At 38.5% G+C, this 22,698-nt stretch overlaps 4 protein-coding genes across 5 annotated transcripts; 2 read left to right on the forward strand and 2 right to left on the reverse strand.

Annotated features, from left to right (window-relative positions):
- Window positions 1-1,568: 1,568 nt before the first annotated feature.
- On the reverse strand, window positions 1,569-4,242 carry LOC137962768 (E3 SUMO-protein ligase MMS21). Its single transcript, XM_068809825.1, has 7 exons — window positions 3,984-4,242; window positions 3,813-3,884; window positions 3,625-3,735; window positions 3,396-3,506; window positions 2,569-2,708; window positions 2,012-2,097; window positions 1,569-1,930 (listed from the first exon to the last, which is right to left on the reverse strand). The coding sequence occupies exons 1-7, from the start codon at window positions 4,077-4,079 to the stop codon at window positions 1,794-1,796; spliced, it is 753 nt and encodes a 250-aa protein (XP_068665926.1). The 5' UTR covers window positions 4,080-4,242; the 3' UTR covers window positions 1,569-1,793.
- Window positions 4,243-5,515: 1,273 nt separating this feature from the next.
- Window positions 5,516-6,304, forward strand: LOC137962769 (fasciclin-like arabinogalactan protein 6). Its single transcript, XM_068809826.1, has one exon. The coding sequence runs from the start codon at window positions 5,542-5,544 to the stop codon at window positions 6,238-6,240; it is 699 nt and encodes a 232-aa protein (XP_068665927.1). The 5' UTR covers window positions 5,516-5,541; the 3' UTR covers window positions 6,241-6,304.
- Window positions 6,305-13,095: 6,791 nt separating this feature from the next.
- On the forward strand, window positions 13,096-13,883 carry LOC137963198 (monothiol glutaredoxin-S5-like). The gene has a single exon (XM_068810371.1). It carries the CDS (start codon window positions 13,217-13,219, stop codon window positions 13,634-13,636), a length of 420 nt encoding a protein of 139 aa, XP_068666472.1. The 5' UTR covers window positions 13,096-13,216; the 3' UTR covers window positions 13,637-13,883.
- A 306-nt stretch (window positions 13,884-14,189) lies between these two features.
- On the reverse strand, window positions 14,190-20,739 carry LOC137963547 (protein ECERIFERUM 16). 2 transcript variants are annotated; one of them, XM_068810665.1, is made up of 4 exons: window positions 20,206-20,739; window positions 19,310-19,419; window positions 19,052-19,156; window positions 14,190-14,894 (listed from the first exon to the last, which is right to left on the reverse strand). In XM_068810665.1, exons 1-4 carry the CDS (start codon window positions 20,567-20,569, stop codon window positions 14,262-14,264), a joined length of 1,212 nt encoding a protein of 403 aa, XP_068666766.1. In that variant the 5' UTR covers window positions 20,570-20,739; the 3' UTR covers window positions 14,190-14,261. The 2 variants fall into 2 exon arrangements, with proteins under 2 accessions (XP_068666766.1, XP_068666767.1); XM_068810666.1 differs by having other exon boundaries at window positions 19,310-19,408; window positions 20,206-20,317.
- Window positions 20,740-22,698: the final 1,959 nt, after the last annotated feature.

Here is a 22,698-nt window from a genome sequence, read left to right on the forward strand (position 1 = left end):
TTGATACGCTTGTCGTGCATAGTTAATTCTTTTGCAAGTAGACTCACTTTTCTCCTGTAAAAATTGAAGATAAATATCCTTCAAATTTGTCCTCTCCATGAAGTATGGCGGTATCTATGCAAAATGCCTGGCATTGTTAAGGAACCTCTGTCTTCAAATCCCAATTACCACTAGCAACAACGAAACAGAGAGAATATCAGTTAATGCAAGCAAAGGGAAAATTATCCAGTAGTAAAGCTTTGACAGGGATAAACATGAAGTCAATAAGTAAGCAGGAAAGATGAGAACTAAAGGAGTTTAAGATCTTGCTGGGTCGGAGATGGAGCCAAGGAAAAGAAGCAAGAGTGACAACAACAAAACAGAGAGAATATCAGTTGATGCAAGCAAAGGAAAAATTATCCAGTTGTAAAGCTTTGACAGAGATAAACATGCAATCAATAAGTAAGCAGGAAGGATGAGATCTAAAGGAGTTTAAGATCTTGCTGGGTTGGAGAAGGAGCCAAGGAAAAGAAGAACGAGGACAACAACAAAACAGAGAGAATATCAGTTAATGCAGGCAAAGGAAAAATTATCCAGTTGTAAAGCTTTGACAGGGATAAACATGTAAGCAATAAGTAAGCAGGAAGGATGAGATCTTAAGGAGTTTAAGATCATGCTGGGTTGGAGATGGAGCCAAAGGAAAAGAAGAAAGAGAACAACAACAGGATGTCTGCATTAGAGAATGAGATGAGAACTAGACAAACTCATCCAGTTTCTTTTCTAGTCTATGATTTTATCTCAAACCGAACAGTACTAAATTGTTGATGCAAATCTCTAAGATTCATGTAATCATATGTGATTTACTATGGAAAAAATAGATTTTTCTTTTCTATAAGATTTTAATATAGTAACAGGCTACAGAAACCAACAAGACACAGACACGTATATAAGAACAATCCAAGTAAAGCATTTCAAGAAGAGATCTTCCCAATTCCTTCTTCCACAATCCATGATGAACCATCCGATCTTCAAACTGCTCCAGCACATTTGTAAATGGAATTGCTGTATCATGCCACACCGTGCATAGTGTAACTTCAGAATTTCATCAAACTCTTCTTCAGAATTTTATCCTGTTATCACTCATTTCAAGAGGCCTCACAAACCTGCAGCATGGAATCTGAATTGTGTAAATAAAAGATAAAGGCCTGCACAAACATTTACCCTCGATAGACACCTGCACAAGCATCGAGAGAAATACCAAACAAGATGAAAGAAAAGCCTTGCCACTTCGGTGTTACTGTTACATGAAGGAATCATTTTTCCTTTAATCTGATCTATCATTTGCTAACTCCACTAGGAGGCCTTCTAAAAGTCTTTCACCACGTCATCTTCAGCCTTCCTCTACGTGTTCTCAGTCAATCACCTCAATCAACCAATATCACCTAGGCCTACTCACAAAAACAATATTATGTATCCAAACTTGCCTACATCTGGCCCATTGCCCCTTCCAAGTCAAGCACCAAAAAGTAACCTAGAGGCTGAGACTGCAAATCATTCATTTCATTTGCATTTACTTTAAGTTCCAATGATTAATCGTGATTGAACTTTGCAAGATGCATGGGTTCATTCACATGCATTCAGACGAAATGTCAATTACCGGTCAGTTCTCTGGTGGTTCTGGTCACTAGGATCAATTACATTTGCACTTAGGAATCATTGTAATCATCAACAAAACTGTTCAATTTACAACATAGATATGTAGCAGCATATTTACAAGTCAAATAAGTTCTCTCCTTCGATATCCTTCATCATCATTACTCATCAAGCTCAGTAAAATCTTCCACAACAGTTGCCTGCATACTTTCCTTCATTTTTGAACGCATCTCTTCAATTTCAATGAGCAAGAAAGGGTCAAATATCACTCTCTGGGGTACCAGTATTTTGGGGCAACCTGACAGAGAAAACCAACAGTTACAGCTTAATGGGAACAAAAAGGAAATTTGAGATGAAAAAGAAGTGCTAAACTGAGAACCTGCTACAGGACATCTTGGAGTTGATTTCTTGGACTTGATATAGTGCATCACTGCTTCCTTCTCATAAATATGTTTGCAATCAATACTGCACCAAAATGAGAATTCTTATCAGCTTCAATGTTAAAAGTTGCTCTAGTGCATATTTATTTTTCACTATCATAGGCTCAACTGTAGCATCTGGGCAACATAAGCTTGCAGAAAATTTTAATAACTAATGACCACATAATGTCTCTTGAAAAGCAAAAGTAAATCCCTCGGTTGATTCTTTCCTTTTTCTTCTTTCAAAAGCATCCTCATAAAAAATATGAATGTGAGAAAAATGAAAGGGTTACACGCCATGATTGTTGCTTTGTCACAATATCGCTGCATATATTTCGGTGTGACGGTTACAAACCTGTCTTAGCATGTTTCTATTACTCATGGAATGATTGCTACTTTCTAGTTCGTGTGTGATTTTGCCAAAATGAACCATGCAACAAAACCTGTATTTTTATCCTTACAATCAAAGGTTGTCATTGACTGTTAGCCTGTTGAAGAGTTTGGAGAAACAACTCACCTGCGTACTGGATTTTCCAGCTCAGTAACAGGTTTTCCAGATAGTGGGCATGTGATATTCAAAAGGTTGCTCTGGGTGCTGGTCATTACAATGTCCTCTTGCTCTTCACCAGGCATTGGTTGACCAGCGTGATGAACATTCTGCACAAAGAAATAGCTGAATCTGGCATAGAAGAACAACAAACAACCCATACTACAACCATTCATGATTCATTCTGTAAACAAGTATGACAATGAGTTCACAACAAAGGCAAGAAAATTGGGTAAATTGGTAAAATAGTTAAAAAAAAATATGCAATGACTTAAGGTAAATGATCCAAAAAATGAACCTAAGATTGAAATGACTTCAAATAGGTCTTGCCGTCTAGGAGCATCAAGCTGAAAGCAACTAATACTAAAATCATGCAGAATCTGTTTCCCAATAATAAACAGATTCACCACTGGATATATGAAAATTGAAAATGGTAGGGTAGAGATCCACACGCCTTGTCAATTTGGAAAGATTAACTAATCTTCCTGCCAAGATTCTGTAAATCTCTAATGTCTTAAGAAAGTTTCTCAAGGCATTCTTTTCGCTCAACTTGAATTCACCCAACAACTTGAAACAGCTATTGAAACATTACAAACTCAAGTAGAAATCTTCTGCCGTACCCTTTGGCGTCCAATTAAACCTAATATGAGTTCCTCAAAGAATACAGACATAAAAAGACTGACAAGCTTCCCATAACAATGAGCCGGACTGTGAGTCCGTAACTGACAAACCTAGGCCATATTTTCAATTTAGTATCAACACTTGTGAAACCAAACTTTTGTGCCACAAAAACGTACCCAAACGGCTTCCTTAAATTGGCGAAAAAAGGGATTACTCTGTGGAGCTGAAGGTATATCCTTCTTAAGTTTCGCCACCTCATATTCCAAAAGCTTCTTGAAATCTGTCAGCTGTGGTTTAAAACGAACAAAAAACAAGGGTACGAAGCATAAAAGTTAACTAAGCAGTTAATTTATCTTTAACAGAAAAACAAAACACTCAAATATATCGATATCAAGAGTAGATAACCTCTTCCTTTGGCTGGTACTCGTTTCCGACAGCTTCAACTGCCTTTGAATAAGCAGCGCAATCTTCCGATGTTACCAACAATTCAAGAACAGAATCTTCCAATTGCTTTACCTGAAGCAATAAAGACCGACATAAGTCTCGAAGATGAAAACCCATCGGTAACTTAGAATTTCGCACAATGAAATAACCATATCAGAGCGGTTCTCCTTCTCCAAATCGACGGCAATGGATTTTATCATCGACAACCCCCTCCGGATTTCCTGAAGCCGAAAACAACGGTTTCGATTGAAAAGACAATAACCAAAGAGAAGGGAAAATGATAAAATAAATTAGTGTTATGAACAAGGATAGGGTTTTACTGCGATGATTGATTGAATGTCGGAGCTCAAAGTAGTGGTAGCGGTAGCAATACGACCAGTACCAGCATCGCCGCGGGAAGCAGATGTTGATGCCATTCTCGAGGCTTCAACAAACAACAATCCGAAACTCGCAAGTGGAAGACTGCAGGCCGTTCAGGGGAAAATACAAGTAGCTTGCAATTTGGATGCCGCGCCAAAATTGAATCAAGACGCACCCTGACCCTGCAGACTGCAATCAATCGACACGAAAGAGAACCCAAACCAGACCCATCCAGCGGCTTGGCCCACACAAGACCCTAAATGTGTTTCAGCACTTTGTAATATTCATGTTAAAAACTCTAGAGTTTAATAATTGAGTAAAGTAAAAGCAGAAAAGAGAGGAAAAGTAGAAGGAAGTAGGAAGAAGGTGAGAAGAGAGCAAGAGAAAGAAGAAGGCAATGAGTAGAAATTAAGAGAGATGAGACACCCTTCTATTTGTTAATGGAAGAATGTCCTCCATGCGGAACATCCACACAGTAAAAGAACCCTACTAATGTTAAGAGAGGGATGGTGTTGGCTTGAAAGGCGGATCTGGATCTCTATTTACTCTATCATGGTTAGAATATGATTTAATATTATTGCTGATAGGACTGAGAAGATGAAAATGGCCATCAGTTTGGGGTTCACTTTCAGATCGTTCTGTTTTATAAATCTGGTGTAAGGTATAAACTGAAAACGATGAATGGACTCGGAAGACCACACGCAAATGAAAATCATTTCTATCGAGTCCATCAGCCGCTTTTCACAGCTGATTAATCTGATGAAAAATAGAAAAAGGAGCAGTAAATCGACTTGTTAACATTTAAACCAGATCTTGTATTTTTTAAACAAACAGACTTTCACGTTCGATCGTTTCAACTTTCATCTCAAGAATGAAACTCTGTAGAGCGCTCATTTAAACAAAGACACGAAACTGGCTGAAACCTCCTCAGGTTCCTGCAAAGAAACTCGCCTCCGAAGACCCATCTGCAGATGATGCTAAGGTGCCAGCAATGGCGATTAGAGCATCTCGATTCCCACATAAATTAAATCGTAACCAGTCTCATTTTCATCAGCTAGTTTAATCGGTCACAGGCGCAAATAGTAAACAGAAGCATCCACGAAATACCCTGTATAGCAGAAGCAAAGCAACAATGGAATGAGAATGATATTAGAGCCATAATTTTGCGTGGGATGTCTCATCCAACCTACGCATCTACCCTTATTGTTTGTCTTGGAACATTATCGTTTTCGACGGGAAAAGACTATAATTCACACTATATTAATTAGTAATATTTAGTATATAAATGATCAGTCTGGCTCCTGAGTAGTCATTCCTTTTATAACTAGGAAGTAAATACTAATCAAAGTTTAAGGCCTAATCCTACTGTTTCTGTACAAGTTGGTAGAACGCTCATTCCAAACATACACTCCATACTATTTCCACTACACCTTATCCCCTTAAATGCTCATTCTCGTCCTCTGTCTCTGTGAGTCTCACTCGGAGCTGATCAGCTACCAGTCCAAACATCTGCAAGCAATGGCTGCCTCTGTCTCCTCTCTGGTGCTGGTTTTTATGGCGTTTAACTCGGTTGTGTTAATATCTTCATCTTCTCGGGTCAATCTCACCGGCATTCTGGAGAAGGGTGGGCAGTACACCATGTTAATGCGCCTGCTTGGATCGACCCAGGTGGGGTCTCAGATCGAGAACCAGATCGATCACTCCAACCAAGGGATGACCCTCTTTGCCCCCACGGACAATGCCTTCAACAACCTAGAGCCAGGTACTCTCAACGGCCTGGACACGCAGCAGCAAGTCGCACTGGTATTGTACCATGTCATTCCCAAGTTCTACCGGCTCCAGGATTTTGAGACGGTGAGCAACCCCGTGAGGACACAAGCCTCGGGGAATGGTGGTGGCGTCTATGGTCTCAACTTCACTTCCGCACAGAACCAGGTGAATGTCTCGACCGGCGTAGTAGAGACTCATCTGAACAATGCCCTCCGGTCTGACTTCCCCTTGGCAGTGTACGAAGTGGACAAGGTGCTGTTGTCTTCTGATCTCTTCGGTGCTAAGGCTCCGTCAACCTCTCCGCCACCGTCGCCATCGTCGCCTGTGTCCCCTTCACCACCAAAATCGACGAAGAGTCCATCCCCGGTGCAGCCGAGCGCAGGGACGAGGGCAAAGAGTCGTGGAGGGGGTTTCGTTGTCCTGTTGATGGGGGCGGCTCTGCTATGAGACAAAAGGGTTTGAGATTTGGTGAGTGGCAAATTATTGAATCTTGATAAGCGCAATTATTTTCCATTGATGGTTGGCCGGATTTACTTCACAACCAGTTGCCTCTCGAAGTTAAATGCAAAAGGGAGATTTGTTTGTATTACAGGGACTTCCTCTCTTCTCTCTCAGTCTTGTTTGATTACCTAATAAATGTTATCAATACCATGGATATAAAGTAATTCACACCTGATGGAAAAAAAAATGGAAGCCGTTGCATTTGAATTCTGAATATGTTCATTCATCAACGGAAGGAAAATAGCACTGTAGTGCATAGTCAAGTCAATTTGAAGGAAATCTTGGTTTCTTCATCGTTTCTGGTTCTCATCTGACATCGCGGATGTGGGTGTGATTAAAGAAATCAACGTACCCAACACAGCCATTTTCATGAAGAGGCGACCCAACCTAACTCTTAATTTTTAAGAGAGCCTCCTCACCTACGCAGGAGAGATGAGAGAGGAGAGAGGCAGAAAGGAAGACCCACCTAGTTCTGACTTTATCGGCCCATTTCGTCCACGTACAAACCAACTTTGCTTCCCAAAATTTAAGAACCTCAAGGGTGATACTGAAAGTAATTACAATAAAAAAAATATTGTTAGAAAAAAGTTCTATCTCATTAAATCGTAAGTCCAAATTGTAAGAGATTGTTGTTGATTGAATTGAACTATGATTTTGCATTGATTTAGAGTCATATTTATATACAGATTTACAACAAGAATCACTTAAACAGAAGGGTGATTCAGAGTATTATTCTTATAGAAGACTAACTAATTAACTAATCTCAATGTATATGAATTTTTACAAAGTCAAAATATTCGGCTCTTTACAAATAAGGAGATGAAAAAAATTTTAGTCCAATAGTTCGAGGATCCTAGCCTTCTCAAGAAACAAAGTCACCAACTTGGCCCTAACATTTCATGCATTGTTTTTCTTTATAAATGAATTGCACAAGATATTGATTGCTAACCTTTTAAACAAGCAATATATCCTATTAATACGAAATAGGAATGTTCTACTGACAATGGAGAATCATGCAAATGTTAACCATCATCCATTATGAAAGTTTTAAATATTCATTTACATCCAATAGGTTTCGCACCTTTAGGCAACTCGATGAGATCCCAAACGTTATTATCTTTCATAGACTTCAGCCCATCCTTCATGGCATCAATCCATTGTTGAGAGTTAGAACTGCCCAAGGCTTGACAGAAGTTGATATGGTCATCTTCTGTCAATCCGACGCCATCCTCATGTTCTTGGAGAAAGATGATATAATCATCTGGAATCACATTTCTCCTCTCCCTAGTGGATCTCCTTAATAGCACTTCTTAAAGTTGTTGAGTTTGTTCTAAAGGTGGTGCTTGAGGAAGAATCTCATTGTTGTCTTGATCTAGAACAATGTCAGGAATGGGAGCTTGAACATTGTTCTCTAGTGCTTGAACTGTGTCTTGAACAACAATAGGTATGGAGATTTGTTTACTATCAATAATAAATTCTTCTTAAAAAACAACATTCCTTATTTTTATTCCCTTCTAAACTCAATATTTTCAAGGAATCTCACATTTCCCGTTTCAAAGAAGGATCTTGACTGAGATCGTAAAACTTATAGCCCCGAGATCATTCAGCGTAACCAACGAAATAACAGCTAATTGTCTTTGAGTCAAGTTTTCTTTCATGTGGCCTATAAGGTCGTGCCACAAGTAGACAACCCCAAATGTGTAAGTGTCTAATGCTAGGTTTCTTGCCTGTCCAAAGCTCATAGGGGGCTTTGGCAACTACTTTGCTCGGTACCCTGTTAAGGATGTACACTATGGTCTTTAAAGATTCTCCCCAAAATGACTCTGACAAGGAGAAATGACTGATCATACTCCTTACCATACTCTTAAGAGTTCAGTTTCGTCGCTCTGCAACACCGTCCATGCTGGGTTTGCCCGACATGGTGTATTGGAGAACAATTTCACTCTCTTTGAGGAAAATCGCAAAGGGTCGTGGATGTTGTTCTCCTAATCCATCATATATTTCATAGTATTCACCACTATGGTCGGATTTGACAACATTTATTTTTTTTCCAAGTTGAACTTCAACTTCAGCTTTGAAAGACTTAAAGATGTTCAGGGATTGTGACTTCTCATGTATTAAATATAGGTAACCAAATCTAGAGTAATTGTCTATGAACGTAATGAAGTACTGTTGACCATTCCATGAAGTTGTAGGGAATGGATGACAAATATCTATATGTATAAGTTCTAAGACGTATGTAGCTTTTTCGGCACCTAATTTTCTAATGTTTGTTTCCCCTTGATGCACTTAACACAAACTTGAAAGTTTGTAGTACCTAGGGGTTCAAGAATTTCATCCGACACAAGCCTATGAATTCTATGTTTAAAAATGTGTCCTAAATGTTTGTGTCATAATGTGGCGGAACTCTCACTTAATTTTCGCTTCGTACCATGTGAATTTGTTTGCAGTATTTCTCTATAAAAACTAACAACGTCAAGCATGTACAGATTAACAATTAAGGGACCGGAACCAATAAAATTTAAATTTTGGTAGAGACTAACTTTATTATTTAAAAAAAAAACAAAAACCTGATTTGTCCAAAAATAAAATAAAAATTATTTTTTTCCTAGAAGACGGTGCAAAAAATATCTCAAATAAATCCAAATAAAACCCAATGTTAAATTGTAATTTGAAAGTCCCTATAGCCTCTACCGCAACTGTATTGTCGTCGCCCACAAAGATGAACTTTTTAGCATCACTTGGCGGTCAGATCCACAAGCAACCCTGTAAAAACATACTTATGTGAGTGGTAGCACCAGAATCCACCCACAAGTATATTTAGGTATAGAAGCTAAATTAACTTAAAAAAAAAAACTAAAGTTAGAGGCATACACTTCTTTACACGCCAGGTGGCGTACATGGGACACTCCTTTTTCATGTATCTCGGCTTCTTGCAGAAGTAGCAGGTAAACTCTTCATCTTGCTTCTTATGTTTCTTATTTTGAGAAGATCCTTCTGTAGCATCCTTACCTCTCTTCTTCTTCTTGTTCTGAGAGGTTGAGGCCAAGTGAGCACTTTTAGTCTTATCTTGTTGATGCCTATATTCCTCTTGCACACAGTGAGATATAAGCTCATTTAGAGATCATTTGTCATTTTGAGTTTTATAACTTACTTTGAATCACCTAAAGTGTGTAAGACGAGATATAAAAACCAAATGCATGAGCAAGTCCTCAGACAGCTCCAACTTAATTGACTTGAGTTTTGACGCGAGATGAGACATCTCCATGATGTACTCCATGTTCCATTTTCCCTTATACTTCATCGTAACAAGTTTAGCCAAAAAGCCACCCGCCTCCGACTTTTTGTTCTTGGCAAAATATTGTTCAATTTCCTCAAGGAATTTCTTGGCGCTCTTGCTCTCAATAATAGAGCCCCAAAACACCACCGAAATGGAGCGTTTCATGATAATCAAGTACATTCGATTAAAGCGATCCCACTTTTCAATTTTAGCCTCATTGAAGTTTTCCACCGTTAGCCCTCTACTGGATGTCGGCAACCGACGTCCGATGACGACGCCAGCCGACCCACAACACCGAGGCGAGACGCTGGTTGGCTGCACACCGCCATCGTTTTATGCGTCGCTCTCTACGGAATTACTCCATATCAGAGAAATCCTAATAATCTAACAGAAATGATTGTTCTGACACCACTTGTTAGACAATGATATCTTAAATCCAAATCTAGAATTTACATAATATCAGGATTCACAATTTCGGGATAAATACCTGGATCTATTATGAATGATTGCCTACTGTTACGAAATTATTACAATAATCGATACGGACGAATGAATGGTTTTATGATATTCCTCAACTAAATCTCTTTTTTTCCTCTTGGAACCGTCGTCTCTCTTCTGGATGGGGAGAAGGGAAACCGTGTTTTGATTTAGTCTCTTGGGGACCATAACCATAATGTTTATTTATATTACTTTTCAGGGTTTCCATAATACCCTAATTAAGAGTAATATTAGTATCTATTCAATTGGCCCATATTCCAATTTTAATAAATATAATTAAATGTGGGTTTACTAACAGCTCCCGGTAGCCAGCCCAGTTACGCTGAAGTTTCACCAACAGATCCGTGGAACTCGTTGGAAAATGTCAATGCGTAAATCCGCTCCGGTAAGTGTTAACAATGGCGTTCTCTCTGAATCATGAATCCAGTTTGGCAATTTGGTCCCAAGACTTCGTCTCTTCCGATGCCTGTATCCAGTTGTTTAGTTTGAAACTAACGAAGAAAAATACTTGGTTTAGTCGTTGATGAGATTGGATAGAGTTGGCCGGTTTCTGTTCCATTACGCGTAGGACGACGTCACTCAGAAGCAGACGACACAGGCCGCTTCTCTGCATCAGCACACGGAGAGGAAAGTCTCGTTTCGTCCTTTCCGACCATGTGAATCGCCACGTGACTCCCATCTTCCCCAGTTAATAACATCCTCTTTTCCACCAACTAGCAGAAGATTTCTCTTTATTCCTTTTTTGTTTTTAATACTGGATAGAAACAAAAGGAAGTAGACTTGAATAGTGGTCAAAAAGCTATAAAGAAGAAACGATATGAATAAAAAGGAATGGATCCGCGATCACTCGTCTGTCATCACGCCTGAAAATTTGATGACCAACCCACCTTTTTTCCCAACATTACAAGCGCCTTTAATCGATGGAGAAGGAGTCGATGATGGAGATGAATGATGGGTGTTTCGATCCGACGAACATTATAACCACAAGCCCACCCACCTCCACCGCTTCTTTTATCGCCTCTCTCTCTCTTCCTTTTCCATTCTCAAGTTTCCTGTAATTTTTTTCTCTCTCACAGCAGTAAATTTCAGAAATAAATCGATGAACCAGAGAGAGGACGAAGTCGGCAAGGTAAACCTCCGCAACAGATGTCAGCAAGTGTTTCATTAACAGCAAAATCGTGCAATTGATCATCTCTTTTGTCGTTTAAGCTTCATGTGGTTGGGAGGTTTGATTTGACCCGGGCAAACGCAGAGATGATGAAATCCAACGTGCCTGCTTTGTCTTATTGATAGAAAAACGCCGGCACGTAAGAAGGAGAAGGTTTACGACTTACGAGCTCGTGTCTTGTGGGATGTTCGGCAAAATTGTCGCGTGAGTGCGAGGTCGGAGACTTCCCAAATCATTTTTGTGCCTGTGGACCCCCTTCGCTTACGTCTATCACTCATCCACGGGAGCCCCAAGTTATAAGCTTCTACTAGTGGGACCCATTTTACCTATCGAGTGACGTGCGTGGTCCAGACCGTCTGAAAAGTGACTTTTTTTCTACCTTGCAGTTGAATGTTGACTGTTGTCGTGTCACGCTGTTACACGTGACCAACCACTAGGACAAACGAGTAGTAACGGTAGACTGGTTCAGCGCTCGCGTTTTGGTTGGCACTGGAGCGCGGACAGCTCATCTCGGTGACGAACGGAACGGAATGGCCTGACTCCAAAGTCTTTGCCCGAAATCACCCTGCCGTGAGCAATTAGACGTTTGGTGGGCCCTACTGTATAAGACGAGGTGATCGCTTTAGATCGGAAGATCTTAGCTACAACAGCCACTCACTTCAGGGATGGCGTGTTATTGTCACATGACACGTGGCGCTATGCTTATCCAATCTTTGGTGAGAAAAGAACAAAAAAAATTCAAGTTTAGACATCCAAATGTCGAAACGAGAGAGAGAGTAGGAGACCACGTCAGTGTGAGACACGAGAGCTCATTCACCAAATGCTCTTTATGTAAAACGCTGATCTCACACTCCACCGTTTGCTTACGTCCTTCTCCTCTGGTCTCTTCTTCTCTGAACGAGGAAAAAAAATAAAATTTTGACGGAAGCAGGCCACCCAAATTGGGCGTATTTATTCTTTCCTTTGCTGCAAATCTAAGTACGAATGAATTAGCCTCGTTCAAGGACCAGATCTGGTCTTCTCTTAATAAACAACTTCTTTCTCTCTTTTCGACTGTAGCGAGTACAGAGCATAATGGATGGTGGTTTCTTCAAAAGCCTCTCCGCGTATAGAAATTGATGGGTGTGTACTATGTTTAAATTGCTCGCTCCGCGTCTTCTCTTGCGACTGATATTGGGCTCTCCGCGTCATTTTCATATCACCGCATTCATTTTTCACGTTCCTGGAGGAATGGGTGGAGAAACATAGAGAGGGTCCCGCCGTGAATCAAGCCATCACCAGAAATCAAAAAGAATAAAGAGATAAAATTGAAATAGAACACCCCGGATAATGAAAGAAGCAATTTCGATGGGAAATATCTCCGTCAACTCTACAGATGAGCGATGAGCTGATCCCTTGATTCGTCGTTCTCGACTGAAAACAAAAATAAAATAAAAATGACGATGGAGAAAGAGAGCGTAGATAAGTAAGCCGCCTTGCAAGGAAGGAAAAAACAATCAAGGAAGCTTCTCAGGCTTCGGTAGGATGGAGAAGGCGCTGGCTCTTGGAATAGAAATACACCAACTTTCGGTGCTAATTCGGGAATAAATAAATGAAGGAGGGGTTTCTTCTTTTATGGGAGATGACGAAATCAACGGCTACATGTGAGTCACAATGGGAGGAGAGACAAAGGATCCACGTCAGGTAGATGTCATCCGTCAGGTGGCCCCTACAGACGCTAACGTCATTCCATGTCATCCACAGCGATATCTTACAACACCAAGGGCGGTGATTTGTAACTGCCGTTGACGTCCCCACTCGCCGACGCCTTGACCCCAACTCCTCTCGTATAAAACCTCGCTTACCCCCCGTCATTCCCTTACATCTCTCCCTCTCTCCCCGCAGGCCTAATCGACTCCATTCCCTGTGTCTGAGAAGCACGAATCAATCTCTGCAATCTGTGTTTCTCTCTGTTTGTTTGGTCACTGGCCAAGGCAATGCATCAAGCGATTCCGTACCGCGCATGGGTGCCCGTGACGGGGCTCGACCCTCCGCCGCTTGCGGTCAAGGTGGAGGGAGAAGACGACGACAAGGGTAGCGGCAATAGGGACAACTGTAGGACGTCTGAGAGAGTTCGGAATCTGGCGTCGGAGAATGCTGTTCTGGTCGTGGGGCGACGAGGGTGCTGCATGTGTCATGTCGTGAAGCGTCTCCTACTGGGACTGGGCGTCAACCCCCTCGTCCACGAGGTGGAGGATGAGAGGGTGATTTTCGAGATCTCCGGCGACCAAAGTCTGGAATTTCCGGCGGTTTTCATCGGCGGTAAGCTCGTGGGCGGACTGGAGTGGCTAATGGCCGCGCATATCTCCGGAGAACTGATCCCAATTTTGAAGAAAGCGGGCGCCCTCTGGCTTTGACATGACTCCCCGACGTGTGCTCATCCTTTTTTTTTTTTTTTTTTTCTTTTTCAACCTTAGGGGGACACACAGAGAGAGTCCGCTCCTCTCTTTCTTTCCGTATGCAGCCTCTTTCCTCGATTAGGAAGAAAATTACATTTTTGTGACATGGCGTATCGATTGTTCGAAATTTTTTAGTGTAAAATAGTATCTGTTTTCAGCACTCCCTGTTTCTGTGAATAGATTACAGAATTACCCCATTTATTGACTCCAGAAATATCCAGTCTCTTCAAATAGCTCCAAATATTCACCTTCTCTTCAGAGTTCAATTGCCTTTTACATATTTACCAATTCGAAGAAAAAGTGATAAGAAAAGCAAATTAAAGTCAGGCCTGTCAGTAACCACTGGAGTGTCGACGCCCCCAATGGCTGATGATGCCCTCACGGTTGCTCAGGCTCTCGAAGTTGCATAGATTCAGTCAAGAGCCTCGAATAATGGAGCCGTATCTACTCCCTCTTTCACACGAGATTGATTCCTCTTTATCTCGAAGAAAAATAAGAAAATAAATTCTTCAATAAAATTTTTATTTTCTTCTATTTTTGAATTAGCTAAAAATGACAAGCATAGTGTGTTAAAAATAATTACTTATATTGTATCCAGCCATGACTCAAAATCTTCTAATGGGTTGGAAACAGAAAAAGAACTGGGACCATTTGGTCTTTCTGGCTGAGGCAACGCTGAAGAGCTCTCACTGTGTGGGTTGGATGATTTGCTAAGCAAAACATCTATGGAATGATCTGAAGTACTAGACCACAAGGGCTGATCGATAACAGGAACCGAGGAATCCTTCAGTTTCAAGCTATGTGATTCATGCAGTTCTTCTGGTAAATCAATGGTAAACTTCTCATCCATGTCAAATGATTCAAGAAGCTTCGCCTCACCAAAGGAATTGAGAAGCATGTCAAGTTCTGCTTCTGCACTTGTTGCCTCAAATTTTGCCGGACTCTTCTCAACAGCCTCTCCATTGACACTAATGCTGATCTCTCTTTGGTGGTCTTGAAGTACGGGGACGTGAACTGGAAAGTTCCTGCTTGAATTTTCCACATCTGTCGATGGTGTGACATCTACTGAACCGTCATATCCATCAGCGGTGGAAGGCATTAATCCGTAACTATCAGGAACGTCGTCCATAGCAGTAGTACCAATGTCCTCATGAGTTAATGGGTGCACATCATCTTTGGAACTGCTTGCATCATAGATTTCAACACCCTCCAGACCCTGAACAAAATACAAGGCACAGATGATGCTCATAGTAACGTACATTCAGATCTTCACAAGTAATAAAGAAATACATAATATTAAAAGTGTGTTCAAGAGGTGCATCAGCATCCGGTATCAGGAGCCTTCAGAAATTAAATTTACTTCAAACACCAAGTCCATTGTTTGTGTCAAAGGAAGTGGCTTGTCACGTGGAAAATTGGATTTTACTACCCTTTCCGCTGGAATCCCAATGTTTTCAAAAAAGAAAGTCAAATCCACTATTCCCCCTTTTCTTCCCAATCACACCACCAGCCAGATCAGGTTGGCTCCTGGCCATGAGGATGACTGGCAGCTAAATCTTGCCTCCCAACCCTCTTTCTTCTTCTTCCTTTCCCTGCCAGCATTGACCATATTCTGGCTGTCGTGGCTGCTCTGTATGTTTTTCATTTTCATCTAGCTTTGTACTTTTCCAATGTAAATGGAGCAATTTGTAAATAACATCATTTCTCATCAGTTGGACCATTTCATACATATTTATTCTATTAACTATATAGAAGTTTAGATCCATCATTGAGATACAATCATTAGTCAATCTGTGAAGTACTAAAACTTTCAATGAGATTATCAAAAACTGGTGTCACAAACAGAAGAAGAAGATTTGCATCGTACTCATGCTTGAGAAGGATTATGAAACAAGACAGTTGCTTAAGAGAGAAACGAGATTCAACCAAGTTGAAGCTACCTACCATCTCTTCAACACGAACCCTACCCATGAGTTCAGAGTCTGTGTTCAGATTTCCATCCAAAACCGGAAAACAGAAAAAAAAGGGGGGGGAAGAGGGGGGTCAGCCAGGTTAATTTTATAGTGATTTGTCCATCTTGGGAATTGACAGGCAGCCGTCCTGCCATTGATTTATTAGGACTCATACCAAATCTTTTCTCTATTATACTCTGTACTTCATCAATCTTTGGTCACGGGTAGAGTCATCCAACAACTGAATCGGGCCTGTGTCGAACATTGGACATGATCTCTTTTTTTGAATGGACATTGGACATGATCTCTATCTCTGAACTCTCAATTACCTACGTCTCTTTCTTTATAGATTTTGCTTTTGTATCGAATCTCATTTGGGTTTTCCAAACAAAAAACAAAAAACAAAACAAAATCACGACAATCACACTGAAAACCAATAATGAGATTTTGTTGTTTTAGTTTCTCCAACCACAACTTCGCCTTCAAGACTTTTGATGTCATCATTGCAAAGTGAAAGATGCCAATGGCAATGCTGTAGACACATGCTTCTTCGAGAGATTGTGATTAAATCATCATACCAGCAGCTCCAAACAAAATCCCCAAAGATGTTGACTCCTACAGCAGAAGATTCCTCAACACCAATAACTTCAAACCTGTTATCCGTCCACGTGGACCACAAACTGACCTTCCCCAAAACGCAGGCTGCCAAATTGGAGTGTTGAAAATTTTTTTGAATTCTTAATGTAGAAAAGGCATTGACATCATCCATCTCCATTGTGCTTTTTCTTAATCAAGACCAGCAGCAAATAGAGGCAATAAAGTCTATCCTGCTAGAATCACAAAGCTGTGTGCTTCATAAGTATGGACTCTCAACCTAGGTTTCTTGGTCAACTTTTATAATCTTGTTTTATGGTCCGCTCCTAGTGGTTGGATTCCATGGTCAATAATTTGGTTTATATTTTGGTACAAATTCTCGTCAATTTTGTGGTGAGCTTGATGGTTTAAATTTAATGGTCAAGTTTCTAGTCATATTTGTCGCAATTTGGTGGAAAATATCCAGGTTAATATAGGTACTATTCTTTTAGTGATTCCACCATTGCAGTCTCATGTTGTCATGCACTTTGGATCAGTCATTTTTTTTCTTTTTTTTAAAAATGTTTGGATTAGTCATGTTTCTACCATTCTCTCAGTCCATCTCAAAATTGTGAAGTAGAACCTCTCTTATTTGATAATCACTAGTTTGTGTTCGAAATCATCTTTGTGACAGTTTCGAATTTTTCATTTATGTTAGTCTTATTCTTTTAACCTTTTATTGGGTTTTGCCCACTAGTTAGGTTTGTGAGAGCCTCTTTTTCGTCATTAGTAATTGTTTTGTCTATTTTACCCAATTGGATATTTCGAGATGGTCTGTTATTCATGGTGACATGAAGGAATCTGAAGTTTTTATTGTGATCAAGCTGAGGATTATTGGCATGCACTCCCTAGCTTGAAGGGAGAAAGAGGATAGTAAAAGGGCTGAGGAAGTTTAGTCGAAGAGTTATCTTACACATGCAAGCTAAAAAACCGAAGATCACATAAAAGCCACAATTTTTAAGTTTTTGAAGCCACATCGATCATAGATTTTTTAAGAAAAAAATTCTAATTTTCTTTTTTCTTAAGTTTATGGTTGTGAGACACATTTTGTGACAAGATAAAGCTACATGCTTCAGCTTGAGGAGTGTTAGAAGATATTATTTTGAGTTAATTAGGTTTTCTTTATTTCAAGGAAAGTCATTTCCTATAGAAAGTAGTTTCCTAAGGTTTATGGGTTGCAAGGACTTAGATGTAGTTTTGAAGATTGTTTAATTTATACATAGGATCTTTTCAGTAAAAATTATACATAGGAGAGAGAGGTCCGTGAATCCTAATCTCTCCCACACTTTTTTCCTACAAAATTCAACAGTATTTTAGTCATCCTCTTCTCTCCAACAAAAACCTTCTTTGTTCCCCTTGTTCCCTTTTGCTTATGTGCTTTAGTACTTGCACATATTTCCCAGTTTCTTTAACTTCTTTCCAAAATATCTGTCCACCATATTGATTGTTTACCCTAACAAGAAAATTCTGAATTGGTGTAGCATTAGTTTTATGCCTAAATTTCCTTATTCTGAAGGTGAAAAACAAATTGAAAGATTTCTGGAAAGATTTCATTCTAGAAGGCAATTTTGCTAATCACCAATGGGTAACCTTGAAAGACTAAACAAATTTATCTAGGATGACACTGAGGTTGGTTTATTGGTCAAATTTGAAAACTGAAATTTCTAAAATTTTATATTGCTTTTATCTTAATTGATACATTCTGTAGTTCCCACATGAAGTAAAAAAGTTTCTTCTAATTTAACCATTGACACCAGGTTAGACCACAGGTGCCTTTGTAATCAAAATTAACTCATGTGATATTTTATACGAGTACATAAGAGCTTAACATGAACACGTCATAAACAAAATAATGCTGACAACCATCGGATCACAGAGGATGAAGGGTATTGACAACAATACTTAATTTGTTGTCTCATATTTCCCTTCCTTTTGCAAATCTCAGCTCTCCCTTAAAATAGGCTTTATTCCACTATTCTTCTCATTGATAACTTAACACAACTACATCATTCACAAACTAATGCTGACATACCCTAGCTCAGAGAGGATGAAAGGTATTGAAACAATATGTAATTTGTTGTATCATATTTTCTTCCCCTCCAAATCTCAGCTCACCCTTAAAATAAATTTATTTCACTACTCTTCCAATCAACAGTTTTTTCCGCTTATCCCTCTACATTTCTTTTTCCATTCTCTCCTTTAGTCCTTCCTTGCATCTTTCTCTGCTTCTTTGATTTTTTCAGAATATCATAACCATAATACTTGTTCACCCTAGCCTAAGAGAAAGCTTTTTGAGTTCAGCTACACTCATGTTTTTTTTTTTTTTAAATGTTGATTACATGCACACAAACCAAATTACCCCTGGTGAGACTTGAACCGAAGACCTCATGCTAAAAACCCATGTGACCACTGTGTTAGGTTTATGTTTATACCTAATTGAGTTAAGTTTTAGTTAACTGGGAGCAACCTTGGAGTGAGAAAACGGTGTGTTAGGATGGCACTGTTTTTGTGTCAAATTTGTTGATAGCACTTTCTGAAATTTGTATATCAATAATGAAACTCTGTAACTTAAAATTTTTCATCCTAGTAGTCAGGCATACACCAAATGAAATTTGCCCATAAAAATGCAACCACCAAACTGAAGGGGAAAACCACTAGCCACCATTAAAAGCCATTTTGATGTCTTTCAACCTTCAAAGTCATCTTAATTTTCTCAAAGCACCATGGGCAGAAAACTAAGATGATCTTCTGATGGTATATCTAGTATGGAGGTCAGAACAAAACCTACCTGCATCATTGGTAGCAAATCTTCTTCAATAAAGAGTCTTTTGGAGATGTCTATCTTTTCAAGTTGCATTGCAAGAGCATGCAAATCCAAGGAGAGAAACGAAGCCTACAAAGCATGGAAAAACATAAATCTGAGCAGGTCACAAATGCTTGACCCAAAAATACCACAGCAATACGATATGAATTTATCATAGTTAGTATGAGTACATCGCAGATTCATGTACACCATTGAAACAACAAAAAAGTTACCAGGTCATACCTCATGGGTAGACATTGCATCGTCATCCACAATGAAGTTATCATCTGTACACCATGAGAAAAGGCTCTCTCCTCTAACTGAAATGGTGGAGCTTATCCGCTGATCAAATTCTAAAAACTTGCAGTTAGTCTTCTCTCATAAAGAACCTGAACGTTTTTTACAATATCCAATCTAAATTTCCTCAGTTAAAAAAAAAGCAATGCATATGAAACAGTTACACCGCAATTTGGTTCCTGTACGACCTACAAGGGAGACATGTAGTCTCAATCTTCACTTTTCATTGCATGTCTGGGTGAACAATAAGGAGAACATAAACTTGAGGATCAACTCAATTCACCCTCAGCATTGATGCTGACCTGTAAATAAAGACAATTGACAAGCTAGCAGCTACTCAAAAATCCGTTCTAAGTCGGCTCCATTCAATAAATATCTAACCAGATCAGCACATCAGTCTGAAAGGACAAAAAAAACTTTCTAACTGTATCACATTTTTTCTGCTCTATATCAAAGATCATTGAGGTATTAAATGAGTCTCTCAAGCTCTTTATTCAACTGTTACCATGTTTGGCATCGATGTTATTGAGGCTACAGCAACTAGAGGATATCACTTCAAATGATCGTCCTCCGATTCTTCTATTTATAGTCAAATTCATCGGTCATTGGGCATTCTAATAGCCTCAGACTAAGAGCTATCTCTTGGTTTTGATATCTACTAGAACTAATATGTGTTGTATGTTCTAAGAATAACAGCAAGAGAGATAAGAAACTCTCATCGCAGATGATTTCCATCCCTTGCAAAGTAAACTTTGAAAACTTTTCTCCTTAGTTCATCGGTTTTTAATTTGTAAAGAAACAATAGCAGGTGCATGAGTTAGACTGGAGTGGAAAGGTCATACCAGTGAAAGCATAGCTGTCGGCAGCAGTGTTAGGCTGTGTTCGCTGCTCGTTCTGAGCCTCAGAAATCAAGAAATTGAAGTCGGCCCCCTTGCTTTTTGGCTCCACGGCGTCATTTTGGGATGTTTTTAGCGGGTCGTTTCCAGCAGCATCCTCGGTGCCAGAATCGAATTCTTCCTCGTATCGATCCCAGTTCGAAGGAAGCGACTGCGAAGGAGGATTTTCAGATTGACGAGCTTTCTCTTTATTTTGTCTCTGAGGATTTGTGTGGCTTGATGAAGGGTTTTGGGGTCTAGGTTTTTGGGCAGCTTTCTTGTGTTGGAGAGAGTGAGCCCGCTTCGACCTGGCGGAGTTTTTCAAATCCATGGCGAGAGAGAAAGATTTCTTCACAAAACAAACACTGAAACATCCCGGATTCAGTCACTCAAATCAGTGACTGACAGTCAGAACTGGGGGACTGGGCAAGGGCACAATATTGAAAATCCTACTGAATGGAAAAAGAGCAAAGCACCATGAATCAAGGGCAGAAGGACATGTTTACCGACAACAAGGGCAGAACAGAAGGAAAATGCGCGCTAGACTCCGCACGACGGAAGACGGCCTGGAAATGGGCCTAGAACCATATTCTGAGATTCGTTCCTTTCTGAGCCCTGATGAGTAGGCCCAAAGTTGAAAATGCAGATTTGGATGAAATCAGATGATATAAACCGAAGGAAGGCCTCAAGTCCTGCTGCATCCAACTCTTTTCTTTTCAATAACAAAAAATATTTTTTTATATTTATAAATAATATTACTCTCCCTATATTTATATTAAAATTAATAAAAATATTGAATAAATATCCACGTGAATGCATGAGAAAATAATAAATGTAAAATAAAAAATAATTTATATTAAAAATGAATGAAATTGAAACTTGGATGGACCTAAGAAAACTTAATTCATACTCATTTTCCATTTAAATTTATTTAAGTTATTATTTTATTTTATATATTAACCAAATATATTTTAAAACTTTTCAGACTTAAATATTAACTAATTGACAAAACCAATTTGTTGTAATTTAGGCGGATTGAAAATCATTTTTGGTTTAGGCAAATTTTAGAAAACCTAGCTCTACCTCACGAGTTCAACTCCAAAATATGTTTTTGTCGAAACCCATGACAAGATTGAAAATCCAACCCCATTCTCCGATAATATATGGTTCTTCTTAATCATTGAACAAAATCTCACTTTTTCTTCTTCTTAAAGTGGGGGGACATCAAAGGCTTAAGGAGTGACCCCCTTTTTTACTAATGTTAATTAAATATCAATTTTTATTTTTACTAGTTTGCTACTAAAAGTTGATCAGATGTATTTTTTTTATTTGTATTATTTTTATAAAATTATAAGTAAGTTGGGATGGTTAAGGGTTTTGAAAACCATTAAAATTATTAGTAAGTAAAGGAAGTGATTAATAATATTAGTCGTAAGTTAATTTATTAGAGTAATTATATATGAATTGATAAATAATTTAAAATATGAGGAAAATTAATAATATTAATTCATCAAGTTAATTAACAAAATAATTATGTATTAATTGATAAATACTTAAAATTTTAAATTTAAATATTAATTGTAATGGTTTATGGTTTTAAAAAATATTGAATGTATTAGTATTCAAGGAATTATTTAATAATATTAGTTCATTAAATTGATTAATAAAATTAATTAATTATTAATCGATACTAATTTTAAAAATGAGGAAATTTTATATAATTAGTTGTGAGGGCTCGAGTTTTGAAAATAATAATAATAATAATCCATGGTCCTATTAATTACACATCTTGATATCTAACAAAATTTGACTTTCATCGTAAATCATCATTTTTTAGACTATGAGAATGAATTGTTTATCAAAAATTTTTATTTAAATTGTATTTGTCACAGTATGACATTTTGATACGTAATTGAATTTCAATATTTTTCACTAAAATACTTTATATTTGTCATTATAATAAAAAATTGTACATCAAGTATGGACTTAAGATCATTAGACATCGAGTCGAATACTATACCAATTCCAAAGGTGTTTCTTTATATTGGTGTTTCTTTTTCTTCAACTAAACAAGTATTAAGTCCTGCATCACAAATCCTAATGATATTTTTAGGCCAAGTCATCCTATCTTTTATTGTATCCTAAAAATAATTCATATATTTACTATTCTTTATTAAATTGTGATTTTTTTATATTGATTAATTATTATTTATTTCAAATATATCGCCTGTAGAAGGTTGTAGGACTGAGTCAGTGTATGAGGATTATTGCAAATTAGGACTTAGAGATCATTGGACAATGAGTTGAATATCAATCCCAATCCTGAAAATCGTCACTCTTACATCTAGGATTTATATTAGTATTTATTTCTTGCTAAGGCAAACAAATACTTAGCCAAAATCAAATGATGGGTTCACAATACACTAAATTTATGTATCATAAATCATTAAAATAGTTAGG

Source organism: Aristolochia californica, unplaced genomic scaffold (genome assembly GCF_029961685.1).
Source record: "Aristolochia californica isolate CCGP_79_NKW_82.1479 unplaced genomic scaffold, dmAriCali1.0.hap1 SCAF_4, whole genome shotgun sequence".
Lineage (NCBI taxonomy): Eukaryota > Viridiplantae > Streptophyta > Magnoliopsida > Piperales > Aristolochiaceae > Aristolochia > Aristolochia californica.